At 33.6% G+C, this 15,917-nt stretch overlaps 1 protein-coding gene across 4 annotated transcripts in view; it reads left to right on the forward strand.

Moving 5' to 3' along the window:
* The window catches only part of STXBP4 (syntaxin binding protein 4), a 182,059-nt gene that overhangs the window by 71,532 nt on the left and 94,610 nt on the right, over positions 1-15,917 (forward strand). For all 4 annotated transcript variants that reach the window (XM_032616291.1, XM_032616290.1, XM_032616288.1 and 1 more), the window contains 2 exons: positions 11,676-11,765; positions 15,322-15,387. In XM_032616291.1, coding sequence (XP_032472182.1) covers positions 11,676-11,765; positions 15,322-15,387 — 156 coding nt within the window. The remainder of the gene's footprint in view (positions 1-11,675; positions 11,766-15,321; positions 15,388-15,917) is intronic.

Here is a 15,917-nt window from a genome sequence, read left to right on the forward strand (position 1 = left end):
TGTGTTCCCTCTATATCCACTTTGTGAGAGTTTTTATCTGAAATGGATGTTGAATTTTGTCAAATGCTTTTTCTGCATCCTTTTGCATGATCACATGGTTTTTATCCTCTGTTTTGTTCATGTGGTATATCACATTGTTTTATTTACAGATGTCAAGCCATCCTTGAATCCCTGGAATGAATCCTAATTGATCATGGTGTATGATTCTTTTAATCTGTTGTTGAATTTGGTTTGCTAATATTTTATTAATTTTTGCATCCATGTTTATCAAGGACATTGTCCTATAATTTTTTGTATGTGTGCTGTGTCTTTGTTTTTGGTCTCAGGGTAATGCTGGCCTTGTAAAATGAATTTGGAAGTGTGGCCTTCTCTTTAGTTTTCTGGAGTAATTTGAGAAGTATAGGGATTAACTCTTCTTTCAGTGTTTGGTAGAAGTTACCTATGAAGCCATCTGGATCTGGACTTTTGTTTTGGGGGAGTTTTTTGATTATGTATTAATTTCCTTACTAGTAATCAGTCTATTCATATTTTCTATTTCTTCATGACTCTTTCATGGAAGATTGTCTGTCTCTAGGAATTTATCTATTTCTTCTAGATTGTCTAGTTTGGCATATCATTTTTCATAGTGTTTTCTTATGATCCTTTGTATTTCTGTGGGTCCATTGTAATTTCTCTTTTATTTCTGATTTAATTTATTTGGAGTTTATTTTTTTCTTGATGGCTGAAGGTTTGTCAATTTTATTTATCTTTTCAAAGAACCAACTCTTAGTTTCATTGATCCTTTCTATTGCTTTTTAAATCTCTATTTCATTTACTTTTGCTCTGATCTTTATTTCTTTCCTTCTACTAACTTGTTCCTCTTTTTCCACTTCCTTTAAATTTACACTTAGATTGTTTATTTGAGATTTTTTCTTGTTTCCTGAGGTAGGACTTTATTGCTATAAACTTCCTTCTTAGAACTGCTTTTGCTGCATTGCATAGATTTTGGACAGTTGTGTTTCCATTTTCATTGTCTCAAGGTATTTTTTAAAATTTCCTCTTTGATTTCTTCATTGACTCATTGGTTGTTTAGTTGCCTGATGTTTCCACCTGTTTTCTTTACAATTTTCTTCTTGTAGTCTTTCTACTGTGGTCAGAAAAGTTGCTTGGTATGATTTTAGTCTTCTTAAATTTACTGAGACTTGTTTTGTGGCCTAACATATGATCTGTCATGGAGAATGTTCCATGTGCACTTGAAAGAATGCATGTTCTGCTGCGTTTAATGGAATGTTCTGTATATATCTATTAGGTTCATGTGATCTAATGTGTTGTTTAAGGCCAGGGTTTCCTTATTGATTTTCTGTCTGGATGATCTGTCCATTGATGTAAGTGGGTTATTAAAGTCCCTTATTATTGTATTGCTATCTACTTCTCCTTTTATGTCTGTTAACATTTGCTTTGTATATTTAGGTGATTCTGTGTTGGGTGCATAAATGTTTACAAGTGTTATATTCTCTTGTTGGATTGACCCCTTGTCTTTTGTTATAGTCTTTGTTTTAAAGTCTATTTAATCTGATATGAGTATTGCTACCCGAGCTTTCTTTTGTTTCCATTGTATGTAATCTCTTCCCATGCCTTCACTTTCAATCTATTTGAGGCTTTAGATCTGAGGTAAGCCTCTTGCAGGCAGCATATAGATGGGTCTTTTTTTTCTTTAATCAGTGGCTTTTGATTGGAGCATTTAGTCCATTTACACTTAAAGGAATTATTGATAGGTATGTATTTATTACCACTTTAGTTGTTTTCTGGTTGTTTTTGTAGTTCTTCTCTGTTCCTATTTTCTTCTCTTGGTTTGTTTCTTTGTGATTTGTTGGATTTCTTTAGTTTATATTTGGATTCCTTTCTTTTTATTTTTTGTGTATCTATTAAAGGTTTATGGTTTGTGGTTGCTGTGAGGGTCTTATATATTGACCTGTGTATAGCCATCTGTTTTAAGCTGATAGTCACTTAATTTTGAAGCCATTATAAAAACACTACGTTTTTATCTTCTCCACACATTTTATGTTTTTGATGTCATATTTTACATCTTTTTATTCTCTGAATCCCTTAACTACTTACTGTAGTTACAATTGATTGTATTACTTTTGTCTTTTAACCTTTGTACTGGCTTTTTAAATGGCTGATCCCTTGCCTTCACTATATATTTGCCTTTACCAGTGGGATTTTTTTCTTCCTTCCATATGTTGTCTTATTTCTAGTTACAGCCTTTTCTTTTCTGCTTAAAGAAGACCTTTTAACATTTCTTGTCTGACTGGTTTAGTGGTGATGAACTCCTTTGTCTGGGAAACCCTTTATCTCTCCTTCAATTTTAAATGATAACCTTGCCAGATATTATATTTTATTTTTTTTTTCTTTTAGCACTTTAAATATATTATGCCACTCCCTTCTGGCCTGTAAATTTTCTGCTGAAAAATCAGCTGATGGTCTTATGGGGTTTCCCTTGTATGTGATTAGCTATATTTCTCTTGCTGCCTTTAAAATTCCCTCTTTTGCCATTTTAATTATAATATATTTCAGTGAGAATCTCTTTGGGTTCATCTTTTTGGGGACTCTGTGTTTCCTGTACCTGAATGTCTGTTTTCTTTTCCAGGTTAGGGAAATTTTTATTTCATTTTTTTCTTCAAATAAGCTTTTATTTCTACAAATAAGTTTTTTGGCCCTTTTTCTCTTCTCCTTATAGAACCCCTATAATGTAAATGTGGTACTCTTGATGTTGCCCTAGAGGTCTCTTAAACTCTCTTCATTTTAAAAACTTCTTTCTTCTTTTTGCTGTTCTGATTGTGTGATTTCCACTATTCTGTCTTCCAGATCACTTATCTATTCTCCTTTATTATCTAGTATGCTGTTATTCTCTCTATTGTATTCCCTCTATTGTATTGTATTCTTCAGTTCTGATTAGTTCTTATATTTTCTAAGTGTTTGTTGAAGTTCTCACTGTGTTCCTTCATTCTTCTGAGTTTGGTAAGCATCCTTATGTCCGTTTCCTTGAGCTCTTTATCGGGTAAATTATTTATCTCCATTTCATTAAGGTTTTTTGGGGGGGGCGTGGGGGTTTATTTTGATCCTTAGTTTGAAACATTCCTCTGTCTCCTCATTTTATTTGACTTTCAGTTTTTGTTTCTATAAATTGGGCAAAATAGCTACCTCTGTGGTTTTGAAAGAATGGCTTGTAGAGGAGCATTCCCTGTGTAGACTGCTTGTGCCTGGTGACTTTGGCAGGCTGGATAGAGCTAGAGCAGGCAGTCCATGGAGAGTGCAGCACCTGAGGCCACCTCAGCAGGGTGGCTGGGGCTAGAATAGGCACAGGCTGGAGGAAAGCCTTGGTGAATGCTGCATCTGAGACCACCTTAGTGAGTTGGCTGGGGTTGGAGTTGTTGCATGCCAGGTTTGGTCCCAGGGGAGTGCTGCACTCAAATCTGCCTTGGTGGGGCAGCTCGGGCTGGAGTGGGCATGGGCCGGGGGAGTCATGAGGGAACTCAAATGATGGCAGTTGCTGGCCCCTCTGACCCCAGAGAGATCTCCAGCAGTTCCTTGCTCATTTGCAGAAGCTCTAGCGTTAGTCCAGGTGCCCTTTAAACTTCTGTTTTTTGGTCGTGTCCCAGGGTGGGTGAGTCTGTGCTCAGGCCCCTCAGAAAATCTCTCCCTACTGCAGGTCAGGGTGGGGTTCTCATGGATACTATGTTTCCATCTTTACTACCCATTTCTATGTGGTCCTTCTATGTGCAGTAGCTGTCCATTCAGCCTTCAGATCTTCAAAATAAATTTCTCTGTATGTAGGTGTAGATTGGATGTGTTCGTGGGAAGAGGTGAACTCAGGGTCTTCCTATGCCACCATCTTGGACCCCTCTTAAATATTTTTCTTTTTATAAGGAAACCTATTATATAACTCTTTTAAATATATCTAATGAAATCTAATACTGTAGTTTTTGGTACCCATAATTATCTTTTAAAAGAAAATTCAGGCATCAGTTCTTATTCTCAGAAATTTATCATCTTTCCTTTTTCTCTGTTAACTCTTACTTCTCTTCTATATTACCCTAGAATGTTACCCTGATATGTTATAATTTCAAGCTTAAAAATCTTTCATTGATCACCCTATCATTTTGTTACCAAAACATTTAGGTAAATTATAATATATTTATTTCAATTTACTATGTTCATTAGATTTTACATATTAAAATTTTCTTCTGATTTGAGTAGTAATTATATTATTGATTCACAATCAAAAAATATAAATATTATATAAATTTTGTTAAATTATTTTTATAAAGGTAATTTTTTTTATGTAAATTCATATTTCAGTGGGATGGAAGGATTATTTTCAGTCCAGCTCTGTCATTTATAAGATTTCCATATTTGCATGGGCATTTCTGAGCTCTTTATTCTGCTGGTTTATTTGGTTTCATAAGTCTTGATATCTGCTAAGACACACTTTCCCACCTTGTTCTTCTTTTCAAATATTACTTTGGCTTATCTTATCTGTATACATTTTTTGCCAAAATCTTGCTACGTTGAATTTATAGACTATTATAACTGATGAACCTACACTGACACATCATAATCACCCAAAGTCCATAGTTTACATTACAGTTCACTCTTGGTGTATACGTTCTGTGTGGGTTTGGACAAATGTATAATGACATGTATCAATCATTATTGTATCATACAGAGTATCTTTATTACGCAAAATATTCTCTGTTCATTGCCTGTCATCTCTCCACAACCTTGCCCCCCACCCATAGCAACCACTGATCCTTTTATTGTCTCCATAGTTTTGCCCTTTCCAGAATGTCATATACTTGGAATCATACAGTATATAGCCCTTTCAGATTGGCTTCTTTCACTTAGTAATATGCATTTAAGTTTTCTCTGTGTCTTTTCATCTCTTATCTGGATGTTTATTTACCCATTTACCTATTGAAGAACATCTTGGTTGCTTCAAATTTGGATAATTATGAATAAAACTACTATAAACGTCATGTGCAGGTCTTTGTGTGGACATAAGTTTTCAACTCCTTTAGGTAAATACCAAGGAACTCAATTGTTGGATCATATGGTAAGAGGATGTGTAGTTTTGTAAGAAACTGCCAAACCGTCTTACAAAGTGGTTGTACCATTTTGCATTCCCACCAGCAATGAATGAGAGTTCCCATTGCTGAGAATGAGAGTTTCCAAAGACCTGGTTGTTTGGAAACTCTCAGGAGATTACCTAGTTCACCCAGAATTGAAGTGCTGATTTAGCAGATCTGATTTACTCTAAATGTAGCATTTAGAGTAGGAAGACTGAAGCTGTAAGAGCACAGTTCTCCTTCCACTCATCCAGGTGTTTTGTTTTTATCTACCTGATGTTGATAGCAGAACATTGTTTTCTAATTGCCAAAAAGTATTAAAAGCTACCATATCCATTTATGATGAGGAAAGGCAAAGGTTGTTGGGTGGCTTACAATATAAGTCAAGTAGGGAATTCAGAGTACTTTGTATGAGCATACAAAACTTTCTTAGCAACTGCAAAGAAATACTCATGCTCCAAATTAGTAATTTACTTCCTTTTTGCCAATATGATTTTAGGGCAGATAAGAATATATTCAATATGTGGCATTTTGATGGCAAAAGCAAAGTGCTGATGGTAATGGTGCAAGGCCCACATGCCAATAATTTCCTGTTTGTGGCTTCAAATCAGATATTGTGCAAGAGTCATTATATCAGTTTACAAGAATTCTTTTGTTGTATTCTGCTTGTCAACACACAGAAGAATCCCCATAAAATGACCTGAATCCACAAATCCATAGTAAGAATGCATTTTACTTCACCACACTCACATATGTAACTGAAACAAAAGTCTCAAAGCATTACTTACCTTTTCTACATCCTTGTGTTCTTATTTAATATTCAATTTTATTTCATTAAATATTTGGTCTTATAATTTACTAATGAGTTATGCACCACAGTTTGAAAATACTGTAAAAATCATTACTTGTCAAACAGCTCACCAGAAACAAATTTTTAAAAATATATTTTTTAGTATTTTTCCCAATTTTTTTTTTTTAGTTGAAAAACAGTATAGTGCCTCATGTGAAATAATATATCAATTAATCTGAGGTCATGATGCTGACATGACATTCTGTGAAGGTGAGGAAATTCCCCTCTGGTCACCCCCTCAACCATCTCATCTTAAACAGAGTCAGATTTTATAATCCATCTGTTAGAGATGCTTGTTTTTTACCCATATGTTTCCCTTCTTTTGGCTTGTATTTTTCTTAATTTATTTTTTAAAAATATCTTTACGGAAGCATAATGGACACAGTAACAAATAGAATCATACAGATGAACTTATTTGCAAAAGCAGAAATAGAGGCACAGATGTAGAGGACAAATGTATGGACACCAAGGGGGTAAGGGAGGGGTGAGATGAATTGGGAGATTGAGATTGACATATACACTACGACGTATGAAATAGATGACTAATGAGAACCTACTGTATAGCACAGGGAACTCCACTCAGTGCTATATGGTGACCTAAATGGGAAGGAAATCCTAAAAAGAGGGGATATATGTATATGCATAGCTGATTCACTTTGCGGTACAGCAGAAACTAACACAACATTGTAAAGCAACTATACTCCAATAAAAATTAATAATAGTAAAAAAGAATCATACAGTATGTACTCTTTTGTAACTAGCTTCATTTGCTGATCATTCTGTCTGACTCATAAGATTTCTTGAGATACTATCTTTTAAGAAGAAAAAATTGCTGAGCCAGTATAGTCAGTCCTACTTTTGTTTAGTTGACAAAAAACTTTTGGTTTTGGAATAATATGGCGTTTAGAAGCAAAAATATAATTATCTTTCTGTGATTCTAGTCATCATTGCTATATTAAAAAATTCACACAGTGCTATACCTGTGACTGGCACAAGATTACACCCAGAAAAGGCAAGGTTGGAGCCTACATCTATCAGTATTCTAAAATTAGCAACAGCAGACTGTAGTCCATGATATTGTGATGGCTTTACCACACTAATCAAGTATCATAAATGGATTATATTAAAATCACAGAACACCATAAGTATCTGAATGTAGACTTTTCACAATTGGGGTTCGTGCAAAATCAATTAAGTGGATTGCATTTTAACAAGTGAAATAGAATAGAATGGAAAATATCAAAGTGAACTGTATATAATAAGAATGATAATATTTCATTGATATAAATGGTATTTCTCACTATGTGTAGCAGTAAATACTTTATAGCCACTTCACTATATACTCATCTGTAAAACATTAAATGTGTATTGAACAATTACAGTGTGTGTGGCATTGTGTTAGGTGCTCCAGCACATGTTATTAAGATAAATAAAACTGGAGCCTGCCCCTCAAGGAATTTAGGGTATAATGTAAAGAAATTTACAAATAAAGTTTAAAAATGCATTGTGTGATAAGGCCATAGTAATAATAGAGCTTAGAACATTAAGAGAGGATTCATAACAGAGTTGGCATTTGAGTGAGTTTTGAATGATAAATAGGATTTTATCTGCTCAAGAGGTGAACAGAAAATGATAAGCATTTTTATTAGCATGAAAAACAATATGTATAATGTATTGGTAAGCAGAGAGTAATCTATGTTTTAAATAAGATAATTGGGTACATGCAGGTCAGTGAAGGAAGAGTAAATATTAAACTTAGAAATTTGTACCTGTGTTAAGTGAGGAGCCATTAAGGAGAATAATGACATGATCAAAGTGGTATTTTAGAAATAGTAATCTTAAATAGTGTTGGTTATCTTGGAAGGGATTAACGTGGTGGTTGGTAGTCTAGACTACCAAATATGGAATAATAAAGAGCTAAACTATGGTGAAGATGAGGAGAATGGAAAGGAATGGTGAGACAGATCTAAGATATTTACTGAAACAAGTATCTCGTCAATGAGGCTTGCATTTGGATGTCAGAACCAAGGGAGAATGAGTTAAAGATAACTCTGAAGTTCTTATTCGGATGATTAATGACATGTTGTTACTTTTACTGGAAAGAGAATAAGAAGAGAAAGGTAGAGAAGATGATGGGTTGTGTTTTGGAAAGAGTAAGTTCAAGATGCTGACAGGTATAAATAACCAAAAGGCAATTGGAAATAAGGAACTGGACACCAGGAGAGGGATTTGAGAATGATCTGGAGGATGATAGTTATGATAGCATGGCAGTGAATGTTATCACTCAGGGAGAGCTTGTAGAGAAGGCAGCGGAAAGGGACAAACTTTGGGGAACCTCCCTTTTCCCCCATTTAAGGAGTAGAAGTGAAATTAAGTCAAAACAGCCTAAATATTCTGAGGGTAGATGAGATAGTAGAGTATGAAAAACCTAGGGAAGAGAAAGTTTCAAGAACAAATGGCTTGAGCAATGTTATATGTAGCAAAGTGGTTAAGCAAGTTGATGAGAGGCATTTATTTTGTCAAATAGCAGGTTGTTTGGTGACACTACAGGTAATTATTTTTGAAATGTGGGGATGGGAGGAAAGATACGTAAACCAGATTATAAGAAGTAAAAGGAGTAAGCAGGGGAAATGGAAGGGGAAAAAGGGGAATACACAGAAATTTTAAGGAAAGGATGTAATTGGATGGATTCGTAATGGAAGGGTTTATCAATAAAATTAGACTGAAACAGAGGTGGTTGTTTTGTTCTGTTTAAAAAGGATTGAGGCTAGGAAGGTGACCAGTGCAATAGTGGCTATCGAGAATTGGCACAAATCAAATAACTTAAAAATTATGATGATGGAGCACAGTGAATGGAGAGTTGAGGTCAGACTTGCTCAGCTCAGTGCAGTGACTTTCTGAAGTATCTCTTGATATCTCCATAGGGGATGTGAGAAAGCAGAGTAGAAATGATTTATAGTATTATGTACCAGGTATCGCAGAGGTCAAGGGGCCTGAGGGTCAAAAATTATATCATGGGAGCCAGGCAGGAAAGGAGGATAAAGTCCAAGAACTGGAGGTATATTAGAAAATAGGTATCTGTCTGGAATCATTCATGTTAAATGGCAACAATTTATTTATTTCATTTGCTGCTTGCTTAGTTGAAGCATATTTGGAAAGTCACTGGGTACAAAGGGGCTTTTCAAAGAATTCACAAGTAATATCTATGGCCAGTTTTTTTCTGTTTAGCCCTAAAATAGCAATAAAGTTATAAAACTTTTTTTTTTTTAACTCATGGTGTGTTCTATGTCTTTCGCCTAGTGTTTTGCCTCCCAAAATGGTACCATGGACTCTTTTATGCATGACTTACCTTCATTTTAAATGCAAAAATTTATGATTACATCCCTAAAAATCCCAATCCATAATTTATCTTAGTAAATTATGATAGCTCTGTTATCTAGATTCTCATTTAAACTCCTGAATTGTTTATTTTTACTTCTTAAGATAACAAAATAGAGTAAGACCATCTGAATGTATAGTAGCAGTGTTTCCCAGAATGTGCTTGGTAGACATTAGTCCCACGAGACACTACAAAATAAAGGAGAGTGTGTGTGTGTAATATGGTTGGAAAACTTGAGGAAAACAAGTCATTATGTTACCTTTTGGGATATTCAAAATGCTTATTAGCATATCAAAGCTACTGGAAGCCCTGCAGGAAAGAAAGTTATTTTTTTCTAAATCCTGCAGTTCTCTAACTTACCTGACCTACAAGGACCACTATCACCATCACCATCACCCAGTTATGCTTTTATACAAATCTAATTAATATCCTTTGGAACACATTTTGGGAAATATTGCTACATTTGAAATTGTATTTGGAAGTAACCTAAAACAGTGTAAGAATGAATTCTGTGACTACTTATGAAATAGAATGACAGAGACAGATGAAGAATATGAGATCATGTTATTATGGACAATGGCCATAGGTACACAAAAGCAAATGTGTCAGAACAAAAGGAACCAATAATTTTAGGAAAAATATTTCTGCAAAAACTTGAGGAATGACCCCAACTTCTGTTATTCTAAGACTTGGAAAGCAAATCTGAGTTTATCATATCCATACCACCATGATTTTTTGTTGAGCAGTTAGTAAAAAATCACAGACTAATGTCAGATCTCTGTGGGAATCTTGGAATGGCCACTTACTAGCTGTGAAACCTTAGGCATTTTACTAACCTTTTGAGCCCATTCCCTCATGTAAAATAGACACAAAGTTATGGTAAGCATTTAATATTGAATATATACAGCCCTTAGCAATGTATCTGCACAAAGTTCCTAATAAATGGTTGATATTATTAACTATTTGTATTATCTTTTCCTACTCTGCATTCACCTCTCCTATCTGAAGGGCCCTGCTTTAAAGCTCATACTTATATAGCAATCACTTTCTCTATTTGGTCCTATAAATCATATTTTCTATACTTTATTTTTAGTTCTATTATAACTTCTGCATAGAAGATGGCTATAATTAGACTTGGATTTTTATCTCTGATAAGATTGCCATTTTTTTTACCTTATAATTAACTGTCAGAGATCAAGCTAGAAGTAAGAGAAATTGTCATTTCTGCTATTTTTTGTTGTTGTTATTCACCTGTGCATGAATTATTAATAGTATCTTCAAGACAGTTTCTGTGCAGGAATCTTTTTAAGCCACTTTGGCTGTTACATTATATTTCATTTAGTTAAAACAATAATAGGCATAATCAATTAATGTGCTTTACTGGGTTCCTGTAAACTATCTTGGTTGATAACGTCCAGCATTTTGTTAGCCTTATATACCATGTACTTGGTGTGGACATCTTTAAGGAGTAGTTTATGTTGATAACTCATAAAGTCTTTTTAATTGAAGTATAGTTGATTTACAGTATTATGTTAGTTGCAAGTATACAACATAGTGATTCAGTATTTTCCAGATTATATTCCGTTATAGGTTATTACAAGAATCTGGGTATAATTCCCTGTGCTATACAGTATATCCTTGTTGCTTATCTATTTTATATATAGTACTTTGTATCTGTTAATCCCTAATCCCTGTTAATACCCCTAATTTGTCCCTCCCCCCTTCCCTCTCCCTTTCAGTAACCACAAGTTTGTTTTCTATGTCTGTGACTCTGTTTCTGTTTTACATATACATTCATTTGTATTATTTTTTAGATTCCACATGTAAGTGATATCATATAGTATTTGCCTTTCTTCTGACTTATTTCACTAAGCATAATATTCTCTATGTCCATCCACATTGCTGCAAATGGCATTATTTCATTCATTTTTATGGCTAAGTAATATTCCATTGTGTGTGTATACACACACACACACACACACACACACACACACATATATATATATAAACACATACATTATAAACACAGTCTTAAAATTTGGACTTTAAGGAAAAATTATATTGTTAAAATAAGAATAATAAAAATGAGAACAGAGTGTGTATATCTCATAATCATCTAAATTCTGTATTAGTAACAAAAATATAAGGTTAAGCTTAAATGAATTAAGTTACCCCAGATTACTTTAATATTCTCTTTTATCTAATGAAATGACTCCAAAGTAAGAAACTGAATCTTGTTATTGGAATGCAAAAGCCTAAGACTCATCAAAAAGGATTTTTATGTTCTCATAATTAGTATCTAATATATAACTTTTCTCTTATATTTTAATGTTGACAGCTTCTTCCCTGTGATTCCTTAGAAGCAGATGAAATGGAAAGGCTTAAGCATGAAAGAAATGATGCCTTGGAAGAAGTGAATACACTTAAGGTAATCTCCAATTTAGCTTCCTTATATTTTCTTTAGAAAAATGAAAAGAAAGAAAATTACATTCTGTTGAATTCTGCAGTATCGGGGCTTAGTTTTTTTTTAAAGAATATTAATATCAAATAGCTTAGCATTGAATGTTAATACCAAGTAATTTGATATTTATTTCTTCAGCTGACCTTTAGAGAATTAATTTTTTAGTTCACACACTTATTTATATTTCACAGTCTCCATCTAAGATTCAATGTGAACAGTGTTTTTTAGTTATCCCTTCTGATCTAGCTACTTTTCACCCCTGTTTTTTCTTACGCTGATGGCAAGAATAAGGAGCCAACAAAGATTAGATGAGAAGCCCACAAAACAAGCCATGACAGTTTTGGATCCTCAGATGTTCATTGGGAAATACATTTTCTCCCATGTTCATGGGAATGCTTCAGGGACATCTTGTTTCGCTAACATAATTTAGAATTAAGGCAATGTGGTTTAAGGGAAATAAAAACACAGTATATCCCAAATATACTTTAAGATTTTGGTTCTCTTTATATGTCTTCATTTCATGTTTAGTAGAATATTAAATTTACATTATATCCTAAGTTTTACAGAAAGCCATTATATTTTTCAAATCTTCAAGAAAAGCAACATAACTACTTGATTTACCATTAATTCACCATAGGAATATATTTTTTAATTACTTTTAATTATTTTCTTAAATAAGTGAAATTCTATTATTTGTTTAATTTTTATTAAAGCAAAATCTTTACACCAAAAAAAAAAAGAAAGAAAGAAAGAAAGAAATTTCCTTGCTACCTTAGTTTTTAAATTCTGACCTCTAGAGGAAGCCATTGTTTAACACATCTTGTTTATCCTTTGGGAGACTTTCTCTATGTAGCAATCATATGTTTAAAAATACATGTGTATATATTTTTTAACTTTTACAAAATTGCATACATTACACACTTTTTTACAACTTGCCTTCTTTTTTTCTCTTTGTTAGCATTATATCTTTGGTTACTTTTCAGGTTAACATATACAGATCTACCTAATTCTTTTTAATGCCTCTCCTATCATCAAAAGGTTCTATTCTAGGTTATTTAACCAGTTCCTTATTGATGGATATTTAGGCTATTTCCAGTTTTCCATTATTAAAAATAATTCCATCATAAGTAGCTTTGTAGATGTATCTTTGGGCCGTTGTGCGGTTGTAAAAGTACAAATTGAATACATTTCTGAAAGCCGAATTGCTTTTATCAAAGAATATGGATGCATAAAATTTTACATGTTGTCAAATTTCCTTTCAAAAGCTATTACCAATTCATGTTACGTCCAAATGTAAGCATTTTACTACTAAAGGAATATTTTATATTTCTTTTTACATCTTTGAAACCACTATACACATTTTTTTGTGTAACAAGAGTTAAGATGAAAAATATAAATTTAGTTTTAAAAATATATTGACATGGGCTTCCCTGGTGGCGCAGTAGTTGAGAGTCCGCCTGCCGATGCAGGGGACACGGGTTCGTGCCCCAGTCCGGGAAGATCCCACGTGCCGCGGAGCGGCTGGGCCCGTGAGCCATGGCCGCTGAGCCTGCGCGTCCGGAGCCTGTGCTCCGCAACGGGAGGGGCCACAACAGTGAGAGGCCCGCTTACCGCAAAAAAAAAAAAATATATATATATATATATATATATATATATATATATATATATATATATTGACAGTAGTTTCCTCATATTCTCTTAGAAAACATCTCCAGGGTTGGTTACATTGGTAAGACAGCATTTTTATATAATTTACTCTGCATAAGTCGTTGAGTCTTACAGTTCATCAGAATTTTCTGAGGCTCTCAGATCTTTTTTATTTCCCTAATGTTTATCATTGTTAAATTTAGTGATATATTCCTGTTTTTTATTGGAATATCAGTATTAATTATTAGAATTTTAATTTAATTTAACATTTAAACAAAGTTTTCCTGAGGAGCTATTCAGTAAATCAGGATTCACATTTAAAATTTTTTGGGATATAACTGAGCATATCCTACTGTGACAAAACCTAAAAGCACGGGTGAAATATATTCTATATTTTATAATTTCCTTTACCTGAGAACCTATCTATTGGCTGAGAACCACTTGTTTAACTATAGAAAAGATTGTACAAAGCAATAAATATTTCATTTGAGATAATGTTTGCACTTTTGAGTTTTTCTGCTTGTATTGATATTACACACACACACAAATAGCAGAGGTTGTTAAATGAAGTTCATGGAGTGTGTAGATGGTCTCTCATCACTTCCCATTATCCTGTGACATCTCTATTCTTCATGTCTGATTTGAGGTACAAAAAAAAATGAAGCCAAGAAAATTTGATACCAATGGCTAATTTTTATTTTGCAAGAATGATTTTTAAAACTGCCATGGGCCTCATTTAACTTAAAGCCTTTCTGCAGAGTTCACATTGCTACTGCTTTGCAAAGCTGAATGAAAATAGATATATTTTCCATTTACAGATACAAAAAACTAGGACACAAAAAGTGAAGGTGACTTGCATAAAACCCAGGAGCCAGCAGTTTCTTGACTTCTGGTCTGTGGCAGATTCATTAGATTGCTATATTATATTCATTGTCATGTACTTTCATTTCATCTGTTAGACAAGAATGAGCTGAAGTATAACAGAAAGCGAATTGCTTCCTGTAAACCCTGCAATGCTGCCATGAATATTTACCACTCAATATAATCTTCCAGCAATTCCTCTGCTTGGGTTTATAGTAATATGGTTCTTAAATTACTCTTAGTATCTCTGATTTGATCAAAAACATGTAGATTTATTTATGACATACTTAACAAAATTGAACATTTTAGGATATTTGCTCAACTGAATTTTAAGTTCAAAGATTTTAATATTTGATTGACATGCCTAATGTTATTCTTCCTTAGTAACTATTATTTCATATTTTGGTTATACCAGTCATATCTTCAGTTTTATGGATAATCTTCCAAAATTAAACTAAATTAAGAAAATAATAGTTAACCCAGTTTCATAGTCCTCTTTAGTATAGTAAGAGACACTCTAAGTTGTAATAATAATGCTCTTCAATTTGCAAGCTCTTTGGCAATGATAGCTATTACCCAACATTTAGTTAATATTTATACATTCTGATCCTGATTGACTTATTTTGGACCTTGGATTTTGAGGTTTTAAAAAGCGGCTAACAGGGAGTCCACTGGTAGCTAGTGGTTAGGATTCCGGGCTTTCACTGCTGTGGCCTGGATTCAGTCCCTGGTCAGGGAGCTAAGATCCTGCAAGCTGCATGGTGCCGGACCCCCCTCCAAAAAAAGTGACTAATTATAGTAACAGAAAATATGTTTACATCACCACAATTATACTGTAAATAACTAATTACTTTTAGATGGTATGTGTAAAGCCAGAAAAATGACTGGGAACTACATTTTCAAATTGTAGAAATTGGATGTTTGGGGAATTTATAAGCTTTGAAACAAAGCCCTAAATATCATACCCATTGATACCTTCATAACAAGTTATTAATTCAGTGGTTTTTAAATATAGGAAAAATTATTTCAATCGGAAAGGCAAAGGAAACAATTGACAGAAGAACTCCAAAATGTGAAACAAGTAAGTGTATGTATTGTATATATGTGTTTTGTATATGTGTGCATAAACATATGAGGTATAATTACAAAGTATTGATGCTGTATAATATCCCAGAGCTTACAGATGTAAACAGTATAGTATAAAATAGTATAGATCTTAAAAGCGATCACTCATAGCGGCTGTACCCATGCTGAATTCCTGCTACCAAAGGAAATGTTAAAACTCCTCTTGGAAATTGCTTTCAAAGCCAGATATCTATGGACTGAAATGATCCATCTCATTGCTTTTCTCTTCTTTTTTTCTTTCTCTTTTATTTTCCCTTTTTCTTTTCTTCTGTTACTCATACTCATCTTATTAAAGATAAAAACAAAGCAAGCAAAAAACAAAAACCTCCAAAGCAGAGCATTTTTTAATTTTATTTTTTAATAATGAAAAGTAAAAATTTGGGATTTCCCTGGTGGTGCAGTGGTTGAGAATCCGCCTGCCAATGTAGGGTACCCGGGTTTGATCCCTGGTCAAGGAAGATCCCACATGCTGTGGAGCAACTGAGC

The sequence above is a fragment of the Phocoena sinus genome, chromosome 20 (assembly GCF_008692025.1).
Source record: "Phocoena sinus isolate mPhoSin1 chromosome 20, mPhoSin1.pri, whole genome shotgun sequence".
Lineage (NCBI taxonomy): Eukaryota > Metazoa > Chordata > Mammalia > Artiodactyla > Phocoenidae > Phocoena > Phocoena sinus.